Genomic DNA, 24,716 nt, shown 5'->3' on the forward strand with positions numbered 1-24,716 from the left:
AGTTCAAGCCCCAATGACCAGGAAAAAAAAGATCAGCAGTCAGGCATGGTTCCATCAGTGTTCCTAAATGAATATGAATTCAGGAGACATGCAAGAATTGTATGTGGAAAGGACGCAAGACCTTCAGGCCTGTCACTCCTACTGGTGCTTCCACAAAGCCTGATTCCGGACTCTGGGGAAATCACAGCAGCCAGGCAGATGGCAACAGCATCTTCAAAGTGGACTCAGTTGCTTCTCAATGAGTGTTTCCCATGTCTGGCTCTAGGCCAGACTGTTTGTGGGATAGCCAGGCGGGCAGCCAGGCAGGCCCATTGCAGTGTGACAGAGGACTGGGCCAAGCCCTGGACCAGGCACACCCTGGATGATGATGCTGGCACTATGGATGTGGGGTGAGGGGAAGTAGGTGTAAGGTGCAGCAGGTGGAGAGGGTCCTGAGTGCCCGGCCAGGGAATTTGGCATTAGGAACTGACATAGGGTATGGTACATGCACCTGTAATCCCAGCTACTTGGGAGATAGATATAGGAGGATTGCAGCTTGAGACTAGCCCAAACAAAAGCTTCAGACCCTATCTGAAAAATTAAAGGCAAGTAAAAAAAAAAAATCTGGGGCCGGGCGCTGGTGGCTCACGCCTGTAATCCTAGCTACTCAGGAGGCTGAGATCTGAGGATTGCGGTTCAAAGCCAGCCCGGGCAGGAGAGACCATGAGACTCCTATCTCCAATAAACCACCAGAAAACCGGAAGTGGCGCTGTAGCTCAAGTGGTAGAGCGCTCGCCTTGAGCTGAAGAGCTGAGGGACAGCGCCCAGGCCCAGAGTTCAAGCCCCACGACCGACAAAAAAAAAAAAAAAATTAAAAAAAAATCTGGGGTAAGACTTAAGCAGTAGAGTGCTGGCTAGCCAAGAACAAGGCCCTGAGTTCAAACTCATTATGTCTATCCAGGGTAGACATGAAACATTCACAAAAGTTATATACTAGTCTCTAAACTTAACACATTTCAAAGGATTGAAATAATCAGATCATCTTTTACCACAATTCAAATAAGCTAGAAATCAAGAGCAATGAAATTAACAACAAGAGGAAATAGCTAGAAAATCCCCATATACTTGCACATTCAAAAATACACCTCCAGGGCTGGGAAGGTGGCTTAGTGGTAGAGTGCTTGCCTTGCATGAGTAAGGCCCTGGATTTGATTCCTCAGCACCACATAAGCAAAAAGCCAGAAGTGGCGCTGTGGCTCAACTGGTAGAGTGCTAGCCTTGAGCTGAAGAGCTGAGGGCAGCACCCAGGCCCAGAGTTCAGGCCCCACAACTGGCAAATAAATAAATAATACGCCTCCAAATTATGCAGGTGTTGAAGCTTAAATTCAACAAAAATCAGAGTAGAGATGAGAAATACAGGTCTTTCGTGTGTGTGCCAGTCCAACTATTTGGTGGTTAATTGGAGCCGATTCTCATGCTTTCCTGCTCAGGCTGTTTTCTGTGATCCTCAGAGATCTCAGCCTCCTGAGTAGCTAGGATTACAGGAGTGAGCCACCAGGCACCTGGCAAGTATCTCAAGTTTAAGGTCAGCCCGAAGAAAGGTAGCTGATACCCTGTGTCAAAAAACAAGATAAGGGCCGGTGGCTCACACCTGTAATCCTAGCTACTCAGGAGGCTGAGATCTGAGGATTGTGCCCAAGCAGGAAAAGTACGTGAGATTCTTATCTTCAATAAACCACACAGAAAACCGGAAGTGGAGCTGTGGCTCAAGTGGTAGAGCGCTCACCTTGAGCTGAAGAGCTGAGGGACAGCGCCCAGGCCCAGAGTTCAAGCCCCACGACCAACACAAACAAAAAACAAGATAAGGGCTGGGAATGTGACTTAAGTGGCAGAGTACTTGCCTAGCATGCATGAAACCCTGGGTTCCGTTCTTCAGTACCACATAAAAAAAGCCAGAAGAGGCACATTGGTTCAAATGGTAGAGTGCAACTCAAGGACAGTGCCCTGGTCCTGAGTTCAAGCCCCAGGAATGGCAGGAAAAACAAAAGCCAGGCACTGGTGGTTCATGCCTGTAGTTCTAGCTACCTCAGGAGGCTGAAATCTGAAGATTGTAGTTAAAAGTCTGTGAGACTCTTTATCTCCAATTAATCACAAGAAAATGGGAAGTGGAGCTGTGGCTCAAAGTGGTAGAGTGCTGAAAAGCTCAGGGACTGTGCCCTGGCCCCAAGTTTGACCCCCACAACAATAAGCTAATAACATTTCCAGGTGATGGAAGCTCACACCTGTCAGCCTACATACTCTGGAGTCTGAGATCAGAGGATCATGGTTTGAAGCCATCCCAGGCTGGAAAAGTCCATGAGTTCCTTAGCTCCCTTTAACCAACAAAAAGCCAGAAGTGGAGGTGTGGCTCAGGTGGTAGAATAAAAAAGCCAAGTGAGAGCTCAAGGCCCTGAATTCGAGCCCCAGCACTAGTCAAAAAAAAAAAAAAAGGGTTAGGGATATTGTTGGGTTTGGATGGCTCTCATAGGTGACTGAAGTCTAGAGTATTGAAGTTCAAGATCAATCAGTAAGAAAAATCTGAGGGACTCCATCTCCAAAATAATCAGCAAAAAAAAGAAAGGGGAGTGGGGTGTAGGCATGATAGAATGCCAGCTGAGCAAGCAAGCTGAGCAAACTCCAGGCTAGAAAAAAAAAAAAAAAAAAGTCCCACATCCTGGGAAACACCTACTATGTTTGTGCTATGGGTGCCACAAATCCAGACATGACTTCAACACAGGCATTGTTAAGGGCAACTTTGCCCACCCTGGGTATAAGGAAACCTCCATAATAATCTGCTCCCCAATACCACCATAGGTGGCACCAGGTTTCAGTACTAGGTCTGGTGTCTTGCAGGGACACAGACCTTACTCCTTAGGGGCCCAGCTCAGATCTCCAGGTAGGTGGAGTGAAATACCCAGTCTTAAAGGACTGGACCTCAGGGTGGGACTTTACCGCCCTCTGCGGGCCGGGAAATGACTCAGGATCAGGGTAGGTAAAACCTCATATCTCTGGGGCTCTCAGGCCTGGGAAGGCACCATGTGAACAGCTCCAATGTCTTGTCCCACCCACCCATCAGCCATACAGTTGCTCAGGCCCTCAGAGATCTGGGAGCAGACCACTGGACTTGAGTCACGGTAAACTTGAGCTAATGACATTCCACACTGGGCCTCAGTTCATTTTCTGCATATATTGGGATGATAAAAATGTCAAAGCTGCCGGGCGCTGGTGGCTCACGCCTGTAATCCTAGCTACTCAGGAGGCTGAGATCTGAGAATCGCGGTTCAAAGCCAGCCCGGGCAGGAGAGACCATGAGACTCCTATCTTCAATAAACCACCAGAAAACCGGAAGTGGCGCTGTAGCTCAAGTGGTAGAGCACTAGCCTTGAGCTGAAGAGCTGAGGGACAGCGCCCAGGCCCAGAGTTCAAGCCCCACGACCGACAAAAAAAAAAAATGTCAAAGCAGGGGCTGGGAAGGTGGCTCAATGGTAGAGTGCATTCTTTGCATGCCAGAGGCCCTGGGTTCGATTCCTCAGCACCACATAAGCAAAAAGAAAAAAGCCGGAAGTGGTAGGGCACTAGCCTTGAGCTGAAGAGCTGAGGGACAGTGCTCAGGCCCAGAGTTCAGGCTCCATGACCGGACCCCAAAAAAAATGTCAAAGCAAGGCTGGGTACCTGGTGCCTAGCTTCTCAAGAGACAGATCTGAGGATGGAGATTCCAACGAAGTCCGGGCAGGAATGTCCCGGAGCCTTATCTCCAATTAATCACACACAAAAAAAAGCCAGAAATGGCGCTGTGGCTCAAATGGTAGAGCGCTAGCCTAGGGTAAAAGAGCTCAAGGACAGCGCCCAGGCTATTTAAGCCCCCAGGAAAGGCGGGAGGGGGTGGGGAGAGATCTGGGCGCTAGAGGCTCACACCTGTAATCCTAGCTGCTCAGGAAGCTGAGATCTGAAGACTGAGGTCAGAAGCAAGCCCGAAAAGTCCACGAGGCTCTTTATCTCCAACTATTCATCAAAAAGCCACACACACACACACACACACACACACACACACACACACACACACACACACACACACACACACACACACACACACACACACACACACACACACACACACACACACACACACACACACACACACACACACACACACACACACACACACACACACACGAGACTACAAGACTGTCTGAAATGCAAGCGGGAAGAGGTAGATCCGCCGGCCACGAAGCCGCTGGTGACGCTGGTGACGCGACCGCTAGGCCCGCTCTGATTGGCTGAGAAGCAGGAAATAGAACCCGGCAGTTCGGATCAAAACAAACTGCTCGGGCCTCAGGCTCATGAATATTCAGCATCCGGCGTGCGGCTTCGGCCCAGCCCCCTCCGCGTGCCCGGAGTGCGCGTGCGTTCCCGGAGCTCGCGCCGGTCTGACGTCAGAAGCGCGCGTCGCTTTTGCAGTCGCGCTCCTCCGGTGGAGCCGGTGGGCAGCTGTCATGGCGAGCTCCGCAGCCGCTTCCGTGCGACCACCAAGACCCAAGAAGGAGCCGCAGGCGCTCGTCATCCCCAAGAGTGCGGCGGAAGAGCAGAAGCTCAAGCTGGAGCGGCTCATGAAAAACCCGGTGAGAAGAAGCTGGGGCTTCACGGCCCGTTCGAGGCCTGCCGCTGGGCTCCTGCGTTTCTGGAGTGCTCAGGGCCCCGCTTTCCCGCCACCACATTTAGGAACTCAGGACCAGTACCCTAACTTTCTCCCCAGAGCTTGTGAGCTCCACGTCTCCCCTTGGTGCACAGCCCAGGCAAGCTGCCTATTGGTGCTGTGGAGCCGCTAGAACCTGTCGATTCTGTTGTTTTCTGAGATGGCGTGGTTAAAGTGGATGCTCCTGACTCGTGGAGCCGGGATTACAGGTGTGCACCACCACGCCCGGCTCCACGGCCGTTCCTAGTTTAGCTTTCTTTGAACAAAAGCATTTGACTGAAGATAAAACCTTTGGGTTAGCAAAAAGTATTCTCTACTCTGAGTAGACACTTAGTGCAAATCCTTCTCTGCCCAGCGACTCCCTGAATTATCTAGATCGTAAAAACAGCTGAGAAAAGATCTTACACCTTTGACTGGAAAAGGTTGGCTTTAGAAGTGTTAAAGATTTGGAAATTTCTAACCTAAAAAATAACGTACATTTGGAAAGTGTAGAGTGTTCAGGATGAAGCAAAGCCAACACAGAGGGTGTTGGGATCAGTTCCAGAGCAAAGCAGCCCTCCATAGTCTTTGGTTAGCAGGTTTATCCTTACAAGTGCTTTCCTGTTTGGACTGTTGTAGGACAAAGCTGTTCCAATTCCAGAAAAAATGAGTGAATGGGCACCAAGACCTCCCCCAGAATTTGTTCGTGATGTAATGGGTAATGGCCATTGGTTATGTGTAAAAAATATAACTTTAAGTGTGTGGGTGTTACTGGTACTGGGGTTTGAACCTGAGGCCTGGGTTTGTCCCTTAGCTTTTTTTTTCCCCTCAAGGCTGGTGCTTTACCACTTCAACCACTGCCAGCTCTTTGATGATTAATTGGAGATAAAAGTCTCTGGATTTTCTTGCTCCTGCTGGCTTGGAATCAAGATCCTTAGATCTCAGCTTCCTGAGTAGCTAGGATTACAGGTGTGAGCTACTGTTTTGTTGTGAGAACAGCAAAATAGTTGTGTAGGGTTTGGCATTATAGCTCTTCCTTCCACATTATAAGTAATGCCTTGTGTATTCCCTAAATGGAAATGTTGCCGGGTGCTAGAGACTCATGCTACCACGTGAAGCCTACAGTAGGCTCATCACAGTGCAGATGTACACCCAGGTACTAGCTCAAAAATAGCGCAAGAAAAGGCTGGAGGTTTGACTTATCAGTAAGAGCACCTGCCCAGCAATGCTAAGGCCCTGAGTTTAGACCCCAGTACCACCAAAGGGGGGGTATTATTTTATTGGATTATGGATGTAAATTATGCTAATTGTAACTAGAAATAAGTAGAGGCATACACAATTATACCATCATTCCACTCAAAACAAATCTCTTAGTGAAAACTGCTCATATAAAGAACAATGTTTTACAAAAATATAGTTCTAAATGTAGTATTATTGTAACTCCCTCTTCATTGAAGATATCCTGAATATCTTTTCGACTTATTAAGAGTGTATTAAATGTAAAGTCATGGAGAAAAGATTTCCTCCCTCCCTCCCTCCCTCCTTCCTTCCTTCCCTCCTTCCCTCCCTCCTTCCTTCCTTCCTTCCTTCCTTCCTTCCTTCCTTCCTTCCTTCCTTCCTACCTTCCTTCCTTCCTTCCTTCCTTCCTTCCTTCCTTCCTTTTTTGGTGCTGGTCCTGGAGCTTGAACTCAGGGCCTGAGCCCTGTCCTGAGGTTTTTTGTTTTTTGTTTTTTTTTGTTTGGTTTTGTTTTTTGTTTTTTTTTTTTTTGCCAGTCATGGGTCTTGAACTTTGGGCTTAGGCGCTGTCCCTGAGCTTTTCATCTCAAGGCTAGCACTCTTTAGCCACAGCACCACTTCCAGTTTTTTGGTGGTTATCTGGAGATAAGAGTCTCATGGACGTTCCTGCCAGGGCTGGCTTTGAACTGTGAGCCTCAGATCTCAGCCTCCTGAGTAGGATTATAGATGTGAGGCACCAGCACCTGAGCTTTTTTGCTCAAGGTTAGAGCTCCATTTCCAGCACCTGGCCTTTTTTTTGGTTTGTTTTGAAACAGTCTCACTAGATAATGCAGGCTGAGCAAGAACTCATGATCCTCCTGCCGCTTCCTCATGAATGCTGGAAATGTAGGCATGAGCCTCCACACCTGGCTTAGCGTGAAATTTTGATGACTTCATCATCAAGAGTCATGTAACACGTGATTTCATGATACCTACAGTGTGCCTGGCACTATCCTTGCCTTGGGACACACTTGAAAGCAGACAGGCATAGTCCCTTTCATTTTTCAGCTTTTGTCTCTAGTGTCTTTTGGTCAAGTGTGGCCTGTGCTGGGAACTGGATTTCACTTGTTCTTGGGATTGTTTTGGCTCCAGGTTCCAGCGCTGGGGCAGGCAGTGGAGAGTTCCACGTGTACAGGCATCTTCGCCGTAGAGAGTACCAGCGGCAGGACTACATGGACGCCATGGCCGAGAAGGTCAGTGAGCATTTGCTGGAATACCTGCAGTTGGGCAGTGCACACATCCAGTCTTCTTCTTTTTTTTTGTGGTCAGCCTTGAGGCTTAACTCAGGGCCTGGGTGCTGTTCCTGAGCTTCTTTTGCTCAGCTTGAGCCACAGCGCCACTTCTGGCTTTTTCTATTTATGTGGTACTGAAAAATCAAACTCAGAGCTTCATGCATGCCAGGCAAGCACTCTACCACTGAACCACCTTCCCAGCCCCACCCAGTCTTTAGAAATGTGCTGGAAGAGATGTTGGTGGGGCTGGGTGGTTTCCTGTGGTCTGCCTTCTCCACTGAGCAACCACTACAGACTCACAGCAGGGTGCTCCCCCTGGGAGAGGGCTGTGGGCCAGAGGCTTCCTTGTGTGTCTGTATTAAATGCTGTGGCTTTTTGCAGCAAAAATTAGATGCAGAGTTCCAGAAGCGGCTGGAAAAGAATAAGATAGCTGCAGAGGAGCAGACTGCAAAGCGCCGGCGAAAGCGGTAAGATAGCATGGTGTCCTGGAGCAATGGGACCTCCAGCAGGGAATGGGAGTGGGGATGATGACCCAGCCTACTCAGAGTTCCCCTGCAGCCACATGTGAGGCACACATCTGTGGTCCCAACTGCTTAGGAGGCTGAGGCGGGAGGATTGCTGGAGCTCATGAGTTCAAGACCAGCCTGGGCAGCATAGACATCCAACTAAAAAAAAAAAAAAAAAAAGTTCACCTGTGCTCCTGCCAGGGTTGTGGGTGTAAGAGACTTAATTTTGTTAGTTGTCAACAACTAGAAGTCAAGAGTTGGGTGGCCCAGTGCTTCCTTCAGGTCTACAGAGCATCAGGGTATGTGTGTGCATTCACACATTTGCTTACAGGAGGCTTTTTCCTGTTTTCTCAAGGCAGAGTCTTGCTGTGTAATCCAGGCTGGCCTCAAATTTTTTTTTAAATTTTATTTTAATGTAAAGATGCTGTACAGAGAGGTTAGAGTTACATGAGTAAGGCAATGAGTACATTTCTTGTCGAGCATTGTTACCCCTTCCCTTCTTGTTCTCCCACTATCCCTTCCCTCCCTTACTTCCCTTACTCCTCCACGCCACCTCGCACTCCCCCCTCCCCCCCCCCACCCAATTCCCAAAGTTGTAAAGTTCATTTCCAGTATACTGTCTTGGGGGTATCATTGTTGCAATGGATCATCCTGTGTCCTTTTTCAGCATTTTGTTATTCCCCTTCCCCTCTCCAAATTAGACAAATGTATATAAAAGATGCAGGGTACCAAAATCAAGTACAGTGACAACAGGGGATATACCATAGGGGGAAGAACATACAAAGGAAACAACAACAAAAAATCACTTAGTACATTAAAAAATAACAAATACAAAGAAAGACCTTTTGTGTCCATATCTTGGAGTTCATTTCACTTAGCATCATCTTATATGTACATAGCTTTTGAGCTTTTCTGCTCATCTGGTAAAATTATCCTAGACGTATACTGATTATTGCAAATGAGGGAAACCATGGTACCTATATTTCTTTGGGTCTGGCTTACTTCACTTAATATGATTTTTTCTAAGTCTTTGCATTTCCTAACAAATGGGGCAGTGTCATTCTTTCTGATGGAAGCATAGAATTCTATTGTATCTGTGTGTGTAATATATATATATATATATATATATATATTACATACACATATATATATACACACACACCACAAATTTTTGATCCATTTGTTTACTGAGGGGCATCTGGGTTGGTTCCATATCTTAGCTGTGGTGAATAGTGCTGCAGTAAACATAGTTGTGCTGGTAGCTTTAGTGTGGACTTGTTTTTGTAATCATTTAGGCAAATGCCCAGAAGTGGGATTGCTGGGTTGTAGGGGAGCTCTATGTGTAGTCTTTTGAGGAACCTCCATACTTCTTTCCAGAGTGAATGAACAAGTTTACAGTGCAGTAAGGTTCCCTTTTGAAGGCTGGCCTCAAATTTATGCTCTAGATGCTAGGATTACAGGTCCTGCTATGCCTTGCTAAAGCCCTGAGGGAATTTTGTTTTTGGTTCTGGGTCTCAAAACCAAGGCTTTATATATGCTAGGCAAGTGCTTCACCCCCAACCTGTGTACCTATTTTAAGTAAAAAATCCTTTTTGAAAGCTAACAGCAGGAATTTAAAAACAGCCCCTACAAGATATGGAGTGAGAAACACATGCCATCATTTCTGAGATAACCTCATCATTCCAGGATTTGAATTTGGGACATTGCATATATGAGGCCAGCCCTTAACATCTCAGCTCCCATGAGCCCCTCTGGATTCTGTTTTGTTTTTGTGCCAGTCCTGGGACTTGATCTCAAGATCTGGGCACTGACCCTAAGCTTTTATAAGCTCAAAGCTAGCACTCTACCACTTATGCCACGGCTCTACTTCTAGCTTTTTGGTGCTTAAGTGGAGATAAAGAGTGTCATGGACTTCCCTACCCCGGCTAGCTTCAAACTGTGATCCTCAGATCTCAGCCTCCTGAGTAACTAGGATTACAGACCTGAGCCATCAGCATCCAGCTCCCAAGTTGGCTTTGAACTCAGTCCTGCCTCTACCTCTGGTGTAGCTGGGCTTACAGGTGTGCACCACCATTCCAGCCCATAGTTTTGATCTTGACTCATAAGACAGCTTGCTAATGTTGAGAAGCAGAACAATGAAAAAGTGTTCTGTTAAAATCTTAAGATGTAGGTGTTTGTCTCCTAAAATATACAATAAAATAGTTTAAAATTCAATGTGTATTTTATATTTGTAGCCAAAAATTAAAAGAGAAGAAATTACTGGCAAAGAAGATGAAACTTGACCAGAAGAAACAAGTGGAAGGTGAGTGGTGTCCTCATTCTGGGGGCACATTTGTTGGTGTTGGTTGGGTACTGGGCTGTCGGCACTGAGGTGGGGAGCAGAGTGCGGGAGGGGTTCACTGCCAGAGACCGCAAGCCAGACTGGCAAATGCTACCTCTCCCTTCTTTCGGATTTTTGTATTTATTTTGAGATAGGGTCTTAATCTGTAGCCCAGGTCGGCCTCAAACTTGGCAATCTCCCTGCTCAGCCTCCGGAGTGCAAGGATAGCAGGCAGGCATTGATCCTTCCTCTGAACACAGACTTGTGTGATGGCTGTGGCAGTCATTGCACATTCTCAGCCCAGAGACCAGCCCACCGAGCTGCCACCCACCTCCAGATGCCTCGTCATGTAAAAGAAACCAACTCAGCCAAGCACCTGCGGCTCATTCCTGTAATACTAGCTACTCAGGAGGTTGAGATCTGTGGATCATGGTTCAAAGCCAGCCTGGGCAAGAGACTCTTACCTCCAGTTAATCACCAGAAAACCAGATGCAGCGCTGTGGCTCAAAATAGTAGAGTACTAGCCTTGAGTAAAAAGCTCAGGACAGCACCTAGGCCCTGAGTTCAAGCTCATGACTGACAAATATGAGCGTGCGTGTGTATAGTTAGTTTTCTTATAGAAAAAAAAAATCCTTACTGATTGGCAAGTGTCTCTTGAGAGCCAGTGGCTCACTGCACTCCCTTACAGCCCTCCTGAGGAGGGCTCAGTGCCAGCCAACGTCTCTGAAGAATCGATGGCTGTGATCCTGGCACTCAGGAGACTGAGCAGGGAGATTGTAAGTTGGAAGCCAGCCTGAGATTACAGAGTAAGACTGTCTTAAATACAAGAACTGGAAAGAACAGAGAGGTGGTGTTTGCCTGGTCTGTCCTTTTAAGTGAAGAGCAAACACTCGTCCTTAGCTCGTCCTTCTGCACCAGGTTACTGCTGTCTGCGCCGTTGCCAAGGTAGATGAGTGGAAACAATTGTCATAAGTACCAGGAACTGCTGGGAACTGAGCGCTGGACACGTGGCCACCCTACACTGAAGGGAGAGTGGGGGATGGGCATGGCTGCTGATCCTGCCTGACACTGCCCATCCCAGGCTGGCACGGCCTGGGGGTAAGAGGGACTCCTGCCGGAGAGGACCAAGTGATAGCAGCATTGTATAGTGTGGCAGGTTCAGTTCCTGGGTAGACAGCTGTAGTTTTCGTGCAGGGCCACCAGCCTTTCATGGACACCTGAAGGCCCCTTCCAGAAGCATCTGTCCCCTTTCCTCAGGACATTGTCATAAACTGACCTCCATGAACTGCCCTGTCCTGGCCTCTGCCCCACTGAGTACTGCATAGAGGCCGCCTGCCGCATCATGGGGTTCTGTGGATTCCCGCCTTGTTAGGAAGTGGGGTTCCTTGGCCCCCTCCTCCAGGATTGTTTTCCTGTGTGTTAGCATTCTTGCTGTTGTATGTTTTGTGATTCACGTGCCCTGACTCTGTGCAGCCACGCACGTCTCTGGCTTTGCTAATGTTTTACCTTAAACGGCCTCTGCTTGGGGCTCTGGGTGAGTGCCTGTCAGGCTCATGCTGTCAGCCCTGCCTTCCCTGCCTGCCTGCTCAGAGGCCTGTAGGGCAGTGCAGGGAATGGGGGCTGTGTGGGCCTTCCTCAGGCATGCGCACTGCGTGTCCTTACACCAGCCTGCATGTGGCCTTCCCGAGTGCCTGTTCTTTCTCCAATTCCTTTGCTATCTGTGCGGCCTGCGGCAGCTGCCATGGTGAAAGGTTGGCCAGATGGTTTGTGACAACCCCCTGGGTAGCAGGCTGTTCACACACCAGGAGCCCGGAGTCAGGTCAGGCAGAGCAGCCCTGCCAAAAGTTCCTCAGGAGTGGCAGCCAGGTCACTTGGGGACAGTGCTCTGCATGGGCTTTCCAGGTGCTCTCAGCCTGCACTGCCTCCCCCAGTGGTCACTGTGGTGCTGGAACCCCTCCTTTGAGGCCCCCACAGAAGTGGAAAGAGGACAAGGGTAGAAGTACAAGTTTTAAAAATGCTAAGAGTGGGGCTGGGAAGGTGGCTCAGTGGTAGAACGCTTGCCTTGCATGCATGAGGCTCTGGGTTCGATTCCTCAGCACCACATAAGCAGAAAAAAAGCCGGAAGTGGCGCTCTGGCTAAAGCTGAAGAGCTGAGGGACAGCACCCAGGTCCAAATTTTTTTTTTTTTAGTCTGTCGTGAGGCTTGAACTCTGGGCCTGGGTGCTGTCCCTGAGCTCTTCAGCTCAAGGCAAGCGCTTTACCACTTGAGCCAAAGCGCCATTTCTGGATTTTGGTGGCTAATTGGAGATAAGAGTCTAATGGCCTTTCCTGCGAGGCTGGCTTTGAATCACAGTCCTTAGATCTCAGCCTTCTGAGTAGCTGGGATTGCAGGTGTGAGCCACCAAGATTCTGGCATTCTTATCCAGTCCAATAAGTCTTTCCACAGTTTTGGATAGGTCTTTTGGGTGGAGGTGGAGGGCAGTACTGGAATTAGAACTTAGGACTTGCACTGGCTGTACAGTACTCTAGACCACTTGAACCTCTTTTTCTTTTAGGGTTGTTTTTTTTTTATCAAGTCCCAGGTTTTTGCAGCCTCCCATATAGCTGCTGCCACAGAGTCCTCAGGTGCACGTCCTGACTCCTAGCTTATTTGTTGACATGGGTGTTGCTAACTCTTGTCCAAGCTGGCCTTAAACTGCAGTTGTCCTTATTACCATTGCCCTAGTAGCTGGGATTACAGGCATGAGCTACTGTGCCTGACCAAGAAAAGCTGATATGTTTCCAACTTTTCTCAATGTTCTACTTGGTTTTTGTTTGTTTTTTAGATTTTTTTCTCTTGTGTACCTGTTTTTTTTTTTTTGGGTCCGGTCGTGGGGCCTGAACTCTGGGCCTGGGCGCTGTCCCTCAGCTCTTCAGCTCAAGGCTAGCGCTCTACCACTTGAGCCACAGCGCCACTTCCGGCTTTTTTCTTTTTGCTTATGTGGTGCTGAGGAATTGAACCCAGGGCCTCAGGCATGCAAGGCAAGCACTCTACCACTGAGCCACCTTCCCAGCCCGTGTACCTGTTTTTTTTAACTATTACAAAGGTGATGAGCATAGTTGCTTCTGTGGAGATTTTTAGGGTGTCTGCTGGAGCCATTTTGGAAGTGCTTCCATCCCTTAAGTCATAACTTGTTGATTACTTCACACTGGAAGTGTGGTCTCGGTATCTACACGATCCTGAGGTTGGAACATGGGGGCAAGCACTGTTCCTTGAGCCACATCCTGGTCATCATGTTCAAAGTCTTTTTGTAGCACATAGCATGGCTGTGTACATGCTGTGTCTACAGTCCGCCTGGAACTGGCACGTGGTGGCTCTAACACACACACACACACACACACCACACACCACACACACACACACACACACCACACACACACACACCGCTGTCCTGTACACACACACAGAGCTATCCTGTGTGCATCAGTCTAACATGTCAGCCAGGCATCCCTCATGTTCCAGGATCCTTCTGGTGCCATTCCCCTCAGGACGCGGGCCTCCCTCGGCACCTTGCAGCACTGTTCCTCCTCCTCCAGCCTCTGGCTTGCAGGCTGCCTCCCTGCCCTGCCTGCTGCAAGACTGTTTGTACCGCAGTCCTCTTGCAAATCCCAGCTTTCACTTCCTTTTTTTTTCTTCTTTTTTTGTTGTTGGTTGTGGGTCTTGAACTCTGGGCCTGGGCACTGTCCCTCAGATCTTCAGCTCAAGGCAAGCATTCTACCACTTGAGCCACAGCGCCACTTCCAGTTTTCTCAGTGGTTTATTGGAGATAAGAGTCTCACAGACTTTCCTGCCTGGGCTGGCTTTGAACTGCAATCCTCAGATCTCAGCCTCCTGAGTAGCTAGGATTACAGGTGTGAGCTACTGGCTCCTGGCCCAGCTTTCACTTTCTAAAGTTTCAGGTAGTCAAAACTTTTCAATGGGCCCTCACCCTCCAATTTCAAATAGGAAGCTCCACAGACAAATAATTCAAAAGTTTTAAATAATAACTTATGCTGCATTGCTCTAGTTGATTTGTGGGGCCTTGTGCAGGCGCTCTGTCACTTGAATCACTCCCAGAACTTTTTTTGTTTTAACTTTTTCAGATAAGGTCTTTTTTTTTTTTTTTGGTTGGTAGTGGGGACTGACTCTGGGCGTGGGCGCTGTCCCTCAGCTCTTCAGCTCAAGGCTAGCACTCTACCGCTTGAGCCACAGCACTATTTTGGCTTTTTCTGCTTATGTGGTGCTGAGAACTCGAACCCAGGGCCCCATACATGCAAGACAAGCACTCTACTACTGAGTCACTTTGCCAACTCTGAGATAAGGTCTTATAGTTTGCCCAGCCCAGCTTCAGAGACAAATGAACCTATAGTCTCTTATGGAGCTGGGAGTACAAGTATGTACCACAGAGCCTGGCTTATCGAGATGGAATCTTGCTAAATTTGCCCAGGCTAGCTTCAAACATAATCCTTCTGATCCTTCTTAGTAGCTGGGCTTATAGACATGGCCACCAGACCCAGCCTATTTTTATTTCTTTATTGCCAGTCCTTTTGAACTTAGGGCCTGGGCACTGTTCTTGAGCTTTCTTGCTCAAGGCTAGTGCTGTATGGTGAGCCACAGCTCTGCTTTCCAGATTTTCTGGTGCTTAATTGGAGAAGATAAGAGTCTCAGGAACTTTCCTGTTGACTGGCTCAAATAGCAGTCATCAAATCTCAGCCTGAGTAGCTAGGATTAATGATGTGAACCCCTGGTGCCCAGCTCTGCCCTGTCCTTTTCTTTTGTCTCTCTGTCACACTGGATAGCTACTGATCTCATCCAGAGAGATTTTTATTCCAATTGTCGTGTTCTGAAAAGTTCTGAAAATCCCACTGGATTCTTCTTTATACTTCCCATTTCTTTGCCCCATTTCTTTTTTTTTCTTCTTCTTCAAAGTATATAATATATATTTAATAGCACAAAAAAACGCCACTTGAGCTTCCCCCATAGTCAATAGGAAGAAATTCCACATATAAAAATTAAAAATTTGGGCTGGGAAGGTGGCTCAGTGGTAGAGCACTTGCCTTGCATGCCTGAGGCCCTGGGTTCGATTCCTCAGCACCACATAAGCAAAAAGAAAAAAGCCAGAAGTGGCGCTGTGGCTCAAGTGGTAGAGTGCTAGCCTTGAGCTGAAGAGCTGAGGGACAGCGCCCAGGCCCAGAGTTCAGGCCCCATGACCTGACCCCCCCCCCAAAAAATTAAAAATTTAAACTTTTAAGTCATTAATATTTTTAAACATAATACAGACTTAAAAATTGTTCAACAGTAACCCGTGACCCACCCATAGCACATAAATCAATCCCATATCCACAAGTCAGTTTTTGTTCCTAAAAATCCCACAGCACTGAACTTGGGTTTTTTTTTGTTTTGTTTTGTTTTGTTTTGTTTTTTTGTTTTTTGTTTTTTTTGGTTGGTCGCGGGGCTTGAACTCTAGGCTTGGGTACTGTCCCTGTGCTTTTCAGCTCAAGGCAAGCGCTCTACTGCTTGAGCTACAGCGCCACTTCCAGTTTTTTCTAGTGGTTTGTTGAAGATAAGAGTCTCACAGACTTTCCTGCCTGGGCTGGCTTTGAACCGCGATCCTCAGATCTCAGCCTCCTTAGTAGCTAGGATTACAGGCGTGAGCCACCGGCACCCGGCTCCCCCGCACTGAACTTGATCTTCACATCAAGCTAGAGCCAATAAGAGGCCCTAACAGAAATCCCCAAGGGAAGAACAGAAGTGCAGTCTATCAGAAGCTCAATCGCTGCTGCAACTCTTATCTACCTGGGTATCAGGTGCACCTCTGAGGTCAGGTCCATGAGATTTGGCCCTTATACTAGGCTCCTGGAAATGTGAGCTTGCAGCTTCCCTCATCTTCCCCCTCGAAGGCTGTCCAGTAAGCACCTGGGAATTGACTTTTCCTGGGAAAAGGGTGCTGGTAACAGCTGTCTGGGCCAAGGCAATAGTAAGAAGTTCATCTTTGACCCATTTCTACCTTCCTATTGCTTTCCACGGGCCCACTCTTACTTTCTGGGTGAAATGTCTCAACATGTCCCCTGGGTATTTCTTAATTCTTGCATCCAGCCCATCTCCAAATATTTCTCCCCTACTGGTGTTGATTTCCTGATTCTTCATAAGCCATGTGGTTTTTTGTTGTGTGTGGGACTGTTTGAACAGTATGTTACAAGGCTCTAAGCCTGGCTGATATTAGTGCAACAGACCACTAACATGGCTGTGTTCACAACACAGGTTCTGACCTGTGGCTGGGGTTCTACCAGCAGAGCCTCCGGCAGTAGTTTCTGCCAGGGGCCCGCATGTGCCCTCTGGTGGCCAGTCTGGGCTTAGGTTTTTTTTTTTTTGTTTGTTTGTTTTGTTTTGTTTTGTTTTGTTTTGGGGGGTCCAGTCGTGGGGCCTGAACTCTGGGCCTGGGCGCTGTCCCTCAGCTCTTCAGCTCAAAGCTAGCGCTCTACCACTTGAGCCCCAGTGCCACTTCTGGCTTTTTCTGCTTATGTGGTGCTGAGGAATCGAACCCAGGGCCTCGAGCATGCAAGGCAAGTCCTCTACCACTGAGCCACCTTCCCAGCCCTGGGCTTAGTTTTTTTAGTTACGTTCTCATAGTATTTGGCTTGACAGGGTTTCCTGGGGATCCTGACCATGCTCATTCCAGAGAACTGGGGCTTCAATTACTCCTCTGTTGGATGTTTCCTTGAAGTGTCCCGCATTGAGAGCCACGCTGGGGTAGGGGCAAGGAGGGAATAGACAGGAGAGAAATAAAGCTACAAAGGCTTGCCTGGGTCTGGAGACCAGAGTGCTCTGACCAGAGAGAAGGTGCCCCCACTGCCTCCGCAGCCTCTGCTGTACCCAGCCCCAAGGGGCTTGGCTCGGAGCTAGGGTATGAGAACATGGGGGCCCACATGTTCCTCAGCCGAGGCGGTAGGTTCCCCTGGAGCTCTGCCTGCGTCCAGCCCCCCTCAGTGGTTCTAGGCCTGCCTGGTCCAGGCCAGGGGACATCAGGGTGGGGACTCACACAGCTTCACAGCTGGTTCTCAGAGCCCAGGTGCCTGTCCAGGTTCCACAGCTGTGTTCAGAGGGAGATCGGGGCTCACCACTCCTTCCTCATCCAGAACCCTCTGCTTCGTGATCACATCCAAATGCAGGGCTTGCGTTTCACTTTTCTCTGTCTCCTCATGGTATTGAGACAAGCTAAACCAAGCCCTGGCAGTGCATGCCTGGAATCCCAACGACTCAGGCTAAGATCTGAGGATCGCAGTTCAAAGAATCTATGAGACTTACCTCCAAATAACCACCAAAAAGTCAGAAGTGGAGCTGTGGCTCAAGTGGTAGAGTGCCAGCCTTGAATGAAAAGCTAAGGAACAGTGCCTGGGCCCTGAGTTCAAGCCCCAGTGCAGGCACCAAAAAAATTATTCACTGTCTTTCTTTGGCCATAAGTCTTAGAGTTTGAACTCTGGGCCTCTTACTTGCTGAGAGGTACTCTATCATTTGAGACATGTCAGAACCCATGAATTCAGTTTAGACATTGCAACAATCATTATAATACATGGAGAAAGTAGACTGGGAAATCGTCTTGAGTATTGGGTCTAATTTTCCTCTGGTTTTTGTGTTGGCTCTGGCTGCAGTGAACACATGTAGATATGGTTGGGATTGCTGGTGTGCTTAGTTGGGAGGGTCACACCTGCGCATATCCAGACACCGTGAATCCTGGCTCCGTGGTTGTACTTGCCACGTGAGTGGGCTGGGGGGGTGGCTCCTGTGCCCACTTGGCCTTCTCAGTTCTTCCCTTATTTTCTTTTTTTTTAAATGCTTTTTATTGTGAAAATACTGTACAGAGGGGTTACAGTTACATGAGCAAGGTAATGAGTACATTTCTTATCCAGCATTGTTGTCTCTCTTCCCTTATTTTCATTTTGAGAGGAGTGACATTTCCTGGTTTTCCTGTTGACACAAATGGAAACTCAGTGTGGTGATTCCCAGTTGTACCACAAGATGGCGTCGGTGTCCACTGGGCCTTTGGCTCAGACTGAAAGGCTGCAGGGAGCTGTCCCCTCTTGTAACTCTGTGGGACTCGGGTCTAAAGGAGGCCATGGGTAGCATGGAGTCCCGCATTCCCAGAGCCATGTATTCTAACACTAATGTTGCTTATGTACCTCCGGTTGCCCCCCACAGAAACCAGTGACACGCAGGTGATTGGTTCTGAGGCACACCTAGAGCAGTCTCCTCCTCGCTCTGCTGAGGTTTGGGGCTGGATCTTCCTTGGGAAGGCCATGGCAGGGTGTAGCAGCCATGCCTCCCAGTGCCATGAGCGACTGCTCCCTGAGTGCTATAGGGCACAGAACCGCCCGACTGAGGAATGCTGGTTTCAAGTGGGGTGCGCAGTGTGATTGGACAGAACTGTGTGGCCCACACGGGGTTGGAAAGCCTTGCTGCCTTCAGTAATAAAGGAACTGCATGCTGTTTTCCAAATGATTAGAGCATGTTGAAAGAACAAAACCAAACGTAGAATTTGTCTGTAATCCTTACTAGTATTTAATATTTCCTTGGTTATAAACGCTGTATGTAGTTGTCGTTTTATCATATAGCTGTCCCAAATATTTTCTCATAGTATTACAATGCCATGGCCACAGTGCATGGAGACCCGCCCATTTCCCTGTGATTGACATCGTATACACTCTTCTCTTCCTGTGAATCACCAGCTCCTACTCTTGTTACTAGTATTCCAAGTTTGTCTTCTGTGGGAGGCACCATGGTACCTTCCCTCTTCCCCCTTCTCCCTCCACCCCTGGGGCCATCTCCAGTATTGGAATTACTGGATCACTGAGTGGGAAAAGAGGTCCTGGCAATCACTTTCCACAGAAAAGAGAGCCCTTTTCCATATCCTCACCAGCCCTGGCTTTTGTCCTGTGGTTGGATGTGGTGGTGCAGGCCTGTAATCTCAGCACTCAAAGTCGCAGTTCAAAGCCAGCCCCTTGCAGAAAAGTCCTGGAGACTCATTTTTAATTAACCAGCAGAAAGCTGGACTGGAGGCATGTCTCAAGTGATAGAACACCAGATGAGCAAGCAAAGTGGGAGGCCCTGCATCCTAGCCCTAGTATCAGCACACACAGAAAAGATACAAATCAGGAGACATTCTTTTTTTTTTTTTTTTTTTTGTCAGCCGTGGGGCTTGAACTCTGGGCCTGGGCGCTGTCCCTCAGCTCTTCAGCTCAAGGCTAGTGCTCTACCACTTGAGCTACAGCGCCACTTCCGGTTTTCTGGTGGTTTATTGGAGATAGGAGTCTCACAGGCTCTCCTGCCCGGGCTGGCTTTGAACCGCGATCCTCAGATCTCAGCCTCCTGAGTAGCTAGGATTACAGGCGTGAGCCACCAGCGCCCGGCTCAGGAGACATTCTTGCTGGAGATTTAATAAAATCCATATAACAGATGTGAGCCTTGCTGGCTCAGGAGTAGTCCTCCTCCTCCTGCCCCTCCCGTGTTGCCCTCCCTCTCTGCCAGGGTCCCCTTCCTCAGAACAGCCACAGCTAGCCTTTACTGAACACCTGTATTTCTGTGAACTGCCTCATCCGCACTCACAGCAACCCTACGTGGTGGCATTTCAGGGCAAAGGCACCTCCAGAGCTGCAGAGCAAGTGGGTGGTGGGCTGGTGTTTGACACAGGTACCTGGGCTTAGTCTGTGGCTTGAAGCTTTGTCCATAGCTTGCCCCTGGCCTCCCAGCCCTCCCTGCCTCTCCACCCCTCCCCCATGCTCTTCCCTGCTGTGCCTATACCTTTCCCTCAGCACCCAGGCCCTAAGTTCAAACCTCAGGACACACACACACACACACACGTGTCACACACACACACACACGTGTCACACACACACACACACACACACACACACACACACACACACACGTGTCACTCCTGGGGCTTGAACTCGAGGCCTGGGCACTGTCTCAGTTTTCTTCATTCAAGGCTAACGTCTACCACTTGAGCCACAGCTCCACTTCATTTTCTGGTGGTTCATTGGGGATAAAGAGCCTCACAGATTTTTCTGCTTGGTCTGGCTTCGAACCATGATCCTCAGATCTCAGCCTCCTAAGTAGTTAGGATTACAGGCATGAGCCACTGGCACCTGGCCTGAGGAGCCTCTGTGCCCCTTAATCTTCCTCTTTCAATGCTGTCCTACTTGCACAGACACCCCTCCCCCATGTAGATCTAGCTTGCTCCTACCTTGTCCCAGTCTACATGCCAGGTGATAGACTCTGCTTCGACACCTCCAGCTACACCAGGTGATAGAGCCTGCTCCATCACCTCCGGTTACAGTCCTGCTTCCTGCATTATTTATTTATTTATTTTCGCCGATCATGGGGCCTGAACTCTGGGCCTGGGCACTGTCCCTCATCTCTTAAGCTCAAGGCAAGCACTCTACCACTTGAGCCACAGTACCACGTTGGCTTTTTCTGCTTATGTGGTGCTGAGGAATCGAACCCAGGGCCTCGTGCATGCAAGGCAAGCATTCTACCACTGAGCCACCTTCCCAGCCCTCCTGCATTCTTTTAAATAATCTTTCTGTTTTAGGATGGGTTTTGTTTTGTTCTGTTTGGCTTTGTGGTTCTAGGGGACTGAATCCAGAGCCTCAGTTGCTGGGCAAGTGTAGCAGCCCTGAGCAGCATCTCTAGCTTCACAAGGGTTTTAGATCGTCCCGCTCTCCCTGTTATCTGACTTCTTGAGTCAGTACAGTGGGGTAGAGCCCATAGCACAGGTGGGCTCGCTAGCTTCCCGCTTCAGGGCTGCACGTGTGGTGTCATCCGTGTCCTGGGCTCCGCTGGCTGCAGGCACCTGTGTGCTTTACTTGGGTCTGGCGTCTGTAACCACCTTGGGATTTGCCAGTTTTCTCCAGGCTGGGGGCTGGGGAGACACTGAAGTAAAGTGCCATTGCCATTCCGTGTCCAGGCTGCATGTGCCAGGATGCCTCCCACTGCTGTGCCAACTCAGCCGTCTGCTGAGCTGGCAGATCTCTCATGGTAAATTTACCCTGAGGAAGAAGCCACGTGCACAGCCCAGCTGCACCTGCCTGGTGGGGGATTCAGAGAGGATCACGTCTCCTCCATCTTTACCCTGTTGCTGACGTCAGGGCAGCCGCGGCCGGGCAAAGCTACCTGTCTTGTCTCTCAAGTTGGGTCCTTGGCCATCTGGGCTTTTTCTGCTGGCTCTTGTCTCTTTCCATTTGACCAAATTCCATCATTGTGCACGCGCGAGCACACACACACACACACCCCGCTTTTTTTTTTTTTTGGTAGTATTTCCTTTCTGGCATTACAGAGTATTCCAGACAAGACAGGCCATCTTGTGTATTTCCTGCTCTGGGCCCAAAGCAGGCCTTCATCCCGGAAGGCAGTGCCTTGTGTGGAGGGAAGGCAGCAGAGGGCAGCTTCTGGCAGGGTGTGTTCTTCCCTTCTGCACTTTGTTGTCTGTTTTTCTCAGTAGACAGAGCAAGGAAATAGCCAGACATTCCATTGTCTGAGAAATGCATGCTGGGTGATCATATGCTCACACAAACTAGGATGGCTATGACTCCCTGGGGGATAAAGGGTTACAGAATGTGGCTGTATATGTGCACATACGCCAACTGGCGCATACACACGTACCCCACGCTGCTCATGCGTAGCTAGTTGTGTCCACATGTAGCCAAGCATGAGTTCATCCTGGTGTGTCCAGCTCATTAGGTTTTGTCTGGGCCCTCGGGCTGCAGCGCTGTCCCACGCCCGCCCTCCGCAGGCCTGTGCAGGGCCCAGGGCATGGCTGTGGTTCCACAGTGACCGTCAGATGACTGTGTCCTGTACCCAGTCACCTCTCTGTGGGCAGCTTTGCTGAAGCAAACGTTCTTGTGTTGGATTCTGTGTGCGCCGTTTTAAATCCATGCAGTAGATACCCGGGCGTGTGGGGGGGGGGGAGGGGAACTGCCGAGCTCTCTCAGAGGGCCACCTGTTTTGCACTCCTACTCTTGACAGATGGGAGTTTAGTCACTCTACACCCTTCCTCCCCTCCTTCTGGCTGGCAGACTCTCTGCCACCTGAGCCACATCGCCACTTCCAGCTTTTTGCTGGCTAATGGAAGGTAAGAGTCTCTTAAGTTTGTCTATGAGAGCTGGCTTTGAACCGCGATCCTCAGATCTCAGCCTCCAGAATAGCTAGGATTACAGGTGTGAGCCCCCGGCGCTGGGGTGAGGGAGTCTTCCTCATAGTGCCTCTCTTGAGGACTTCGACGCACTCTCCCACTTTGAAGCCACCACAGTAGCCAGCCGTGTGGTGGTAGGGGCACAGGGCAGGGGCAGGGAGAGAGCACAAGGAGGAGGCAGGGGCACAGGACACAGGGTAGGTCAGTCCTGCTCGCTTGCATGAGGAGCTTCGGTTGCCTGCTCACGAAGCGGGGGCGGGCTGGGAGCATGCTGTCTCTCAGGCTGCAGGGTGTGGGAGGCACCCTAGGAAGAGCAGGGTGCCACCATGTGTGCCACACAGCTTGAGTGCTCTCTGCGGTGAGAACCAGAGATGGGCGGGAAGGTTGACAGCAATGGGTTGTGTTAAGACTGGTGGGGCCACTGCTCCTCCCATGGTGGGCATCGCAGGAGATGGGACCCCAAAGCTACAGGCTTGGTTTGTGGGGACTGCATCTGCACCTTCTGGCGTCACTATGAGTCAGCGTGGGCTCTGGGGCCAGCTGTCGAGGATGGAGGTGCTTTCATTGCTCCGTACTCCCCAAGGGGTACCCGTGTCAGAATGTCATGTGCTTCCAGGACCTGGTCCGTCCCAGGAGCAGCGGGCCAGCAGCTCTGAGGAGGCGTCTGGAACCGACCAGGAGGAGGAGGAAGAGGAGGAGCCCAGCTTCATCATGGGTCGATGAAGTGCTTGCATGGCAGCTGTCAAGAGACTGGCTGATTCTGCGACCCGGGCCTGGAACATTCGGAGCTGGGAGTGGGAGTCCCACCCCGTGGGCTCCCGCAGTCAGAGCCCGCACACTGACACTGAGGCCCGACCTGCTGGAAGAGAACGTGCCTCACCTTCCCCCTCACGCCATCCTCTCCTGTTGGAGCTGGCTTCTGTGCAGGGATGTTTACTAAGTAAAGAACAAAAAGCCTTTAGGTTTTGTTCAGACATGTGAAAACATTAATTAGCAGAGCCATCAGGAGGCCTGCAGGGACAGGTAGAGGCGGCCTCAACATCGGACGGGTCCAGCTCCCACACCTCCCAGGCACACCATGGGACCACATGGGGCTGCGTAGCCCGCACTGCAGGTGCCGAGCTCTGTTCTCTGCAGCGGAGGGAGTCTGGCCCTGGGAAGGCAGCAGGTGGCCAGAAAAATACAGGAAGAAGACCCAGGCTGGGCTGAGCAGGGAGAGGCCTGGGCGCCTTGCCATGCTACAAGTGGACATTGGCCGAAGATGCCCTTTCATCCTGCATCCAAGGGGATAAGACAGGAGCGTACCAGAACCAGGCAGCCCGTACAGGGTGTGGAGACTGTGACAAACCTAATTAGAGCCCTTGTTCTGTGTTTAGGTGACCTCCAACTACTATCTCAGTGTGGGCCCTTTTTTCCTATGCCCCAACACTAAGTACAGGGGAGTGTCGTGATCATTCCATCACTGCCGTCATCTCCCCCTCCCCCCACGTATCTTTGGCTTTTCATGGACTCGGGTAGTGTTGGTTTGGAGTGAGGGAGATCCGAGAGTGTGGGTCTTTCTTTCCTTCTGCCTTGTAGCTCCCTGGCCCCACTCTGCATGACACCTTCTGTTATCTCTGCTCCTGTGCCTTCCCAGGAGGCTGAAATCCATCACCCCCATTGGTACCGCCTGGCACATCTGGACACCTCTGTCTCCCATCTGGTGTCTGGTTCCTCTGTCTGCAGCTGAGTGGGCAGTGGGAGCCGTTCTGGCTGCGTGGCTCCCCTCTGGCTTCAGGGTGTTACTTGTTTTGTTACATGGTGTCATTGAGAAGGCAGGGTGACCGTGCACCACAGGCCACAACTCGGGATCATGCGGTAACATCCCAGGCAGCACGTGGCTAAGGGAAGTCTGGAATCCAGCCACAGGGTGTATATAGTGTAATTTCAGGCTCAGAACCTCAGTCTACAGCTGTACCACCCTGAGTGCACCAGCTCTCATCTGACCGTGGAAAGGTTGAGCTCCAAGGTAGGCCTTCATTCCCTCCCTCCCTCCTTCCCTCTCTCCCTGGGCACTGCTGTGGCAGCCCTGGTCAGGCCTCCAGTTGGGTTTACTGAACAAGATTTGTTTCCCAGCTACGTGACTAGATTCCATCTGCAGATACGCTGTCCTGGGCAGAGGCTGTGGCTCGTAGTCCCTCTACTTGAGCTCCCAGGGTGCCAGCACATGGCTGGGGTGGTGGCGTGCTGTGGGTCTGAGGCAGTTCTAAGGGCAGCTGCTGGACTCATGGACTGTGTGTGTTCATTAAAGCTGACTTGTCACCCAGTCCATGCTCCCATGCTCTCATGATCATTTGTAGACACAGGTGTGGGAAGTGGCCGGATGGCGTGTACGTCCCCAGCGGAGGCCACGGGAGGCTGTGTTACGCTTCCCATGCCCTCACGTCCATATTTGGTGTTTTTGCAGTGATGTGCTGTTTACCCGTGCCTCCCCTTTCCCCCCACCGT

At 50.0% G+C, this 24,716-nt stretch overlaps 1 protein-coding gene across 1 annotated transcript; it reads left to right on the forward strand.

The window, feature by feature from the left end:
* Positions 1-4,459: 4,459 nt before the first annotated feature.
* On the forward strand, positions 4,460-24,535 carry Prkrip1 (PRKR interacting protein 1). The gene is made up of 6 exons (XM_070033627.1): positions 4,460-4,637; positions 5,330-5,408; positions 7,058-7,158; positions 7,579-7,664; positions 9,938-10,005; positions 22,846-24,535. Exons 1-6 carry the CDS (start codon positions 4,512-4,514, stop codon positions 22,950-22,952), a joined length of 567 nt encoding a protein of 188 aa, XP_069889728.1. The 5' UTR covers positions 4,460-4,511; the 3' UTR covers positions 22,953-24,535.
* Positions 24,536-24,716: the final 181 nt, after the last annotated feature.

Source organism: Dipodomys merriami, unplaced genomic scaffold, assembly GCF_024711535.1.
Source record: "Dipodomys merriami isolate MVZ:Mamm:240054 unplaced genomic scaffold, mDipMer1.0.p SCAF_22, whole genome shotgun sequence".
NCBI lineage: Eukaryota > Metazoa > Chordata > Mammalia > Rodentia > Heteromyidae > Dipodomys > Dipodomys merriami.

Bases quoted from the DNA above. Each gene is read 5' to 3' on its own strand.
- Prkrip1 (XM_070033627.1), top strand. From the start codon at position 4,512: ATGGCGAGCTCCGCAGCCGCTTCCGTGCGACCACCAAGACCCAAGAAG. The intron at 5,409-7,057 runs GTAATGGCCATT...TTTTGGCTCCAG, and splicing joins ATTTGTTCGTGATGTAATGG to GTTCCAGCGCTGGGGCAGGC. The intron at 10,006-22,845 runs GTGAGTGGTGTC...ATGTGCTTCCAG, and splicing joins CCAGAAGAAACAAGTGGAAG to GACCTGGTCCGTCCCAGGAG.